At 37.9% G+C, this 5,725-nt stretch overlaps 1 protein-coding gene across 1 annotated transcript; it reads right to left on the bottom strand.

The window, feature by feature from the left end:
- Positions 1-1,459: 1,459 nt before the first annotated feature.
- Positions 1,460-3,499, bottom strand: LOC113699309 (UDP-glycosyltransferase 74G1-like). The gene is made up of 2 exons (XM_027219595.2): positions 2,605-3,499; positions 1,460-2,304 (listed from the first exon to the last, which is right to left on the bottom strand). The coding sequence occupies exons 1-2, from the start codon at positions 3,358-3,360 to the stop codon at positions 1,582-1,584; spliced, it is 1,479 nt and encodes a 492-aa protein (XP_027075396.1). The 5' UTR covers positions 3,361-3,499; the 3' UTR covers positions 1,460-1,581.
- Positions 3,500-5,725: the final 2,226 nt, after the last annotated feature.

The following is a 5,725-nucleotide window of genomic DNA, read 5'->3' on the forward strand; positions in this document are numbered from 1 at the left end:
TACAAAGCTATCCTCTTTTATCCTATACCTGCAAAACAATGACAAGCTTTGCAAACAACGGACAAGGGTGCAACCGTTTGTGCAGGTTGTGTGCATTTTACACTGTGAGTAACATCAATTGCACACGGTGTAACTTTCTTTGCACACGACGTAACTTTACAACAAATTTTTGTGAACCCCACACTTGACGTGAAAATCAAGTTACAAGACGTGATTTGAACCGCATAAAATTTTGAGGCCAAATCATGGCCGTCCACTGGCAGGAATGGTTGTCTCTGACAACTGTCCCTGCTCCATTTCCGCAAACAACCGTGCAGCCGTTTTTTTTTTTTTTGACTGACAGTCAGAGTTTTTTAAAAATTTCTGTGCTGCCGTGCTTAGTAAGTTAGGCAAGCATAGTTTAGGAAGACCAACTTGTCAGAACTACAATTGAGAACTTTTTTTTTTCGAGCTATAATCTAAGGAATTATCCACTAGCATTGCTACTATGCAAATTGTAATTCCTTTTCTTTGTAGGTAATAAGAGGTTAAGAATTTGTGCAAATTGCAAGCCGTAAAAGTGAACGCTAGGCAACCCGTTGGAGTGAAACACAATCATTTTCTTTGCTTTTTCTACGGGCCAAATATATTATTATTAGAAAAGATTCCTCCCGTCCGCGCTTGCTTCCGCTCTTATTTTACACTTTAAATCCTCTATCCCGCTAATTTGTTTGAGTTATCAATGCATCAATGTACGTGACAACTATATAAACACAAAATAGACAGGACAAATGGTGATTTTGGAACAAAGGATTTGAAGTGCTTATTTTAACTGGCCACGATTGGCATAAACCCAAGACTATGTTTGAGTGCAAGTTTTTTTTGCCTGATTTGTAATAAATAAACTCTTTTACAACTTTATCTATAGCAATCTTCTAAAAATATTCTAAATTTTTTTAAAATACCCCAAAAATACTTAAAAATATGCAAACTTTTTTCTTTCCTTTCCTTCTTTTTTTTTTTCCTTCTCTCCTATCTCAACTCACCACTACTAGTCAACAACACCGCCGGTTGGCATCTTTTGTTTTTCCCCTCCCTGTCCTTTCCCCTCTTCTCCTCTTTCCTCCCTCCTTTCCCTAACCCCATCTCCAACCCCTTCCCCTGATTGACGACTAGATCTCTTTGCGTGCGATCAGATCTTTGGTTGCCTACTAGGGAAAAGGGTAGGAGGATGGGATTAGGGAAAGCAGGACAAGGGAGAGAAGGAGGAGAAAGAAAAAGAGAGGAGGAGAAGGAGGAGAGGGAAGGAGAGGAAAATTTTTTTTTTTAAAAAAAGAGGGGAAAGTATGGTGGCGATAGTGGGGGATAGGAGAGAGAGAGAGGGGGAAGGAAAAGCAGTGATGGTGTGGAGAGAAAGAAGAAGAAAGGAAAGAAAAAAAAGGAAAAGAAAATAAAAAAATTTTCTCCAAATTCTCTACTACATAAAAGTTTTTTTTTTTTTTTTTTTTTTTTATAAATTCTACAATAAGCGAAGTAAAGTTTATTACAAACTTTAAAAAAAGCACCATCCAAAAGAAGAGAAAATACACTGTTTCAATCTCTTCAAGATTGAATCAATTTGGAGACAAAGTCTTTAATATTTTTGTCTGAACTTCCCCCTTCATCAAAAGCCTGTCTTGCTAAATCCTTCCACTTTTTTGCATGCTTACTAATCTCTTGTCCTTTCTTCCCGTCCATCACTAGCTTTATGCATTGACTAATCGCATCTCTTCTGACAATTCCAGCTTCATCTGGCCCAGCTTTGATTCCCATTTTCCAAACGTCCATTACAAACTTGGCATTTGTGCTTTGATCTGTCCATTGTGGCATTGCTATCATCGGGACTCCCAAACTTAAGGCCTCCAATGTTGAATTCCACCCACAATGAGTTATAAAGCACCCTATAGATTTGTGGGCTAAAACGTCAAGCTGAGGACACCATGAGATTATTAGTCCTTTGCCAAATGTTTCTTTAACAAAGTCTTTTGGCAGCTTCTTTGACTCTGATTCTCTAACCACCCAGAGAAAATAATAGCTGCTAGCTCTCAAGCCCCATGCTAATTCTTCCATCTGCTTAACTTCAAGTTCTGCCAAACTTCCAAATGATACATAAACAACTGAACTGATTGACCTTTCATTTAGCCATGACATGCAAGCATTAGTCATTGGCTTAAAAAGATTGAGACAATACTGCTTGTCATCTTCAAGGCGCTTTTCTAAGTACATGGATGGAATAGTTGGTCCAATTGTCTTTACCGGTAGGATTTTTGCCATCCAGTGAATCACCTAAGCAATATGTAATACAAAACCAATAAAATTCATAGAAGTAGACAAAATGCCACTTTTTTAGTTTTTAGTTAACAAACACCTAAATGGTCATTCAGGACTTAGGTTCTCGACTGTAATATGTGTAGGTATTATTAGATATATTGGCCGGAGGGAATCTTGATCTAGTGCTTAAAATTCAGCTCTCAAAAATTAGAAATCTTAAATTCAAACTCTCCTTCTCCCTCCCGGGCTTCTTAAATCTAATAATTTCCCTATTAAAATAAGAAAATAAAAAAAGACGTATTGAAGTACGCTTACCTCTTCCTCCAACCCGTAAAATGTGTTGAAAAAGATCCAGTCAGCTTCTTCAAAATTTTCGATTTGGTCATGTACAAACATCTGTGTACTTGCTGGATATAGACCAGGATTAGACACAAAAGAGGGCAGATCTGAAGCTAATAATGGTGGCAAACCGGGAATGTCCACTCCACTCTCCTCTAGAGGAAGCTTCAAAAGTCCTTTGTGGACATGGTTGTAGATGTTATTGACAGCACAGGATTGAGTGAAGAACACACCCGCACGTACGCCAAGATCCTTGGCTACATCTAGACACCAAGGCAAGAATGCATCATAAATGATACAATCAACAGGACGGCCCGAATCTTGAAGCTTCAAGACTAGCTCAGTCAGAGTTTCTGAGCCAACCTTTTGAAACCTAGGAAAGTATATTTCCATTGCAATTCCATTTGCACCCTCATCATATCCATCAGAGATGGTCTCCACTGAGATAGAAGCTGAGACTTCATCCACGGTTTCAAACAAGAACTTGGTTATAGCAAACGTGATTTTGACGCCCTCATGTTGCAAACGCTTAGCAAATTGGAGCATTGGGTTTAAGTGACCTTGGACGGGATATGGCAATAGCAGGCAATGAGCTCTGTGAGTTTCCATCAATTGCTGTAACCAAGAAATTTGAGTATGCACTGTTTGGAGGTTCCACAACCTTTGCGTAGCACTTGTAGCAGAAAACACGACATTAAAATTTAATATAGCGCAGTACGTGGTGCTGTCCATCGCTATGGACCAATGGAAAGTTTTTCGGATAAGGGGCACAAACAGTCATCACAAGAACCGTTTAGGAGCGGTCCTCTCACATTACGAAACAAGAGGTCCAGCAATAGCCACTTCGCCAAGGAATAAGCAAAGCCAAAATGACCTCGTTTCAGTTAGTTAGGCCAATAAAAATAAATAAAAGGGATTGCTTACCCTAACAGACTCTGTTAGAGCCAAACGGGCTTTTCAAATTTTCAAAATTTGAAATGAATTTGTGATTTGGTTCGTGACTTTGAAATGAAACTCGGGAAAAATCACCTACCATAATTTTGAACAAAACACCATTCTCTGTCTAGCTAGGAAAGGAAAAATCAATAGAAAGATAAACTTGCATACATTAAGTTTTGGGGAGAAGGGCAGAATCTATTGGAAGGAGATGTGTGGGGAAATTTGAACTGAAGAAGGAAGGTGCACTTTGTCTTTCTTATGTTAGTGGTGGATTTCAACTATGGAATCATCGAGAAGAAAGGTACAGTAACTTTGTACCACACAATATTCTGACCACCAAGCATAATGAGGGTGATATGAAATAGAGAAGATGCCAAATACGGCTATATCCATCTCTGGCAAATTCGGTAAAGTGCACAGCGATTTGAAGCAAACCATATACAGCATGGTGGTCAAACGCAATGTCGGAGTCCGACGAAGATAATGGCTGTGAGAACCCAAAAAAAAAAAATTCACATTTTCTCAGCATTATTTTATTTCTTTGCCTACATTTTATACTTTCCTTGGAAATATTAAATTTTCTATGCATTTTTATAAGTAAGTAAGTACAGTTTTAAAATCATTTTCCTAGTATGAGTTAGTGTACATTAATTTGAAGTGCGTTATAGACGTGGGACCCGCTAGTGCTGTAAGTGCGATATAATTTGGGTGACTAAGTGAGTTCTGTGCTAAGTGTTATTATTGTACAAGGTGTTAGAGGATAATTAGAGGTTAGCTAGATGGATTAACCATTGGAAGAAAGAAGATAAGCTTGAAACATTAAAAGTGCCATGTGTCGCGACCCGATTGGATGGTGGACTTGCCTAACTTTCTTACCTTTACTAAAAGATCAATTTTGACCCAAATCATCTTCATTTTGTACCCTTCTTGGCCGAACCTCTTAAAGGAAGAAACAAGAGAAACTTTTCAACTTCAACTTCGATCCCTTGCTTTAATCTTGATTTCCAACCATTGAAATTGTAAATTACTCCATCAAAGTTGTTTACTAAGGAGGATTAAAGCTTCTAGTGGAGGGATTTGTGAAAGGAAAACCCTAAGTTATCATCTTTCTTGAGGTGTCAAGGTACTTTGCTTACAAACTTCCTCTTTGTTCATGCTAATGTGAAATTAGTGGCTTTTGGTGGTTAAATATACTATTGTACGGAAGATTTTATGGTTTGAGGTAGAGTTAGATAAATTTCTGATTTTCTTGGAAATTTTCTATTTTATATGATAGTTATTGGTCGGCCATGAATGATGGCTTGATATGGTGTAAAATGAAGCTTTTATATGTTAGTTGTGGTTGTTTGCGGAAAATTTCGGTTTTGTGCGGAAATTTCAGTTTTAGGGTTCCAATCTGCCCTGTTCTGACCGGCTTTATTCGTGCATGTTATAGGCCGAATCAGGCTTAGGTTAAAACATGAAACTTGTAGTAAATGGTGTTAACTAGTTTCCTACAAAATTTCAGCTCGATCCGAGCACTGTACCATGTGAAATGACTGAAATACCCTTGACTGCCCATGAACCCTGTTTCGCGGACAGATTTCTGTTTTCGTGGGGATTTCCATTTTTGACTATGAAACTGCATGATTTGGCTTTGGAAGCTTTCATAAGGAATGTAGGTATATGTCTTGGCTTCGAAACGCCATATGATTCATTTCAATCCGATAAGTATAGCTTTGGTTATGGTTGTTATGCCGAAAGGTGTTTTATCGCCTATGATTTGTATGTGAAATTGTATTTGATTTGGGATGAGATTTGGTATTTGATTGTAGGATGGAAAGTGAAGAAATTAAGGGGAAATGCTGTCCGTTTATTTTGTTGAAGTTTGAATAAGTAAAAGTGAGATTTGAAATGTGATTTGGGGATGCGTTGGACTTACTTTTCTTAGACTTACTTAGGTTCACTTTAATGATATTACTTGAACTAGATTCCATTTGAACTTGTACCTTTCGCATGGTGAATGCGACAACCGTTTTAAGCATGATACTTAGTTACAAATGTCAAGTTTTGAACTTCAAATGTTTACTCATTTTCTTTCCGAAACAAAGAAGAATTGCCTAGGGTTTCTCGGCCGCAAAACCTAATTTTATCAAGCGAGGTTTTTGGTGTGCATTTA

The sequence above is a fragment of the Coffea arabica genome, chromosome 1e (genome assembly GCF_036785885.1).
Source record: "Coffea arabica cultivar ET-39 chromosome 1e, Coffea Arabica ET-39 HiFi, whole genome shotgun sequence".
In the NCBI taxonomy this organism is placed as follows: Eukaryota; Viridiplantae; Streptophyta; class Magnoliopsida; order Gentianales; family Rubiaceae; genus Coffea; species Coffea arabica.

What these genes read in the sequence shown, in the direction of transcription:
- LOC113699309 (XM_027219595.2), bottom strand. Translation starts at nt 3,360, where the DNA reads ATGGACAGCACCACGTACTGCGCTATATTAAATTTTAATGTCGTGTTT. An exon ending in TTTACGGGTTGGAGGAAGAG is followed by an intron (nt 2,305 to 2,604) that starts GTAAGCGTACTT and finishes CATATTGCTTAG; the next exon opens with GTGATTCACTGGATGGCAAA.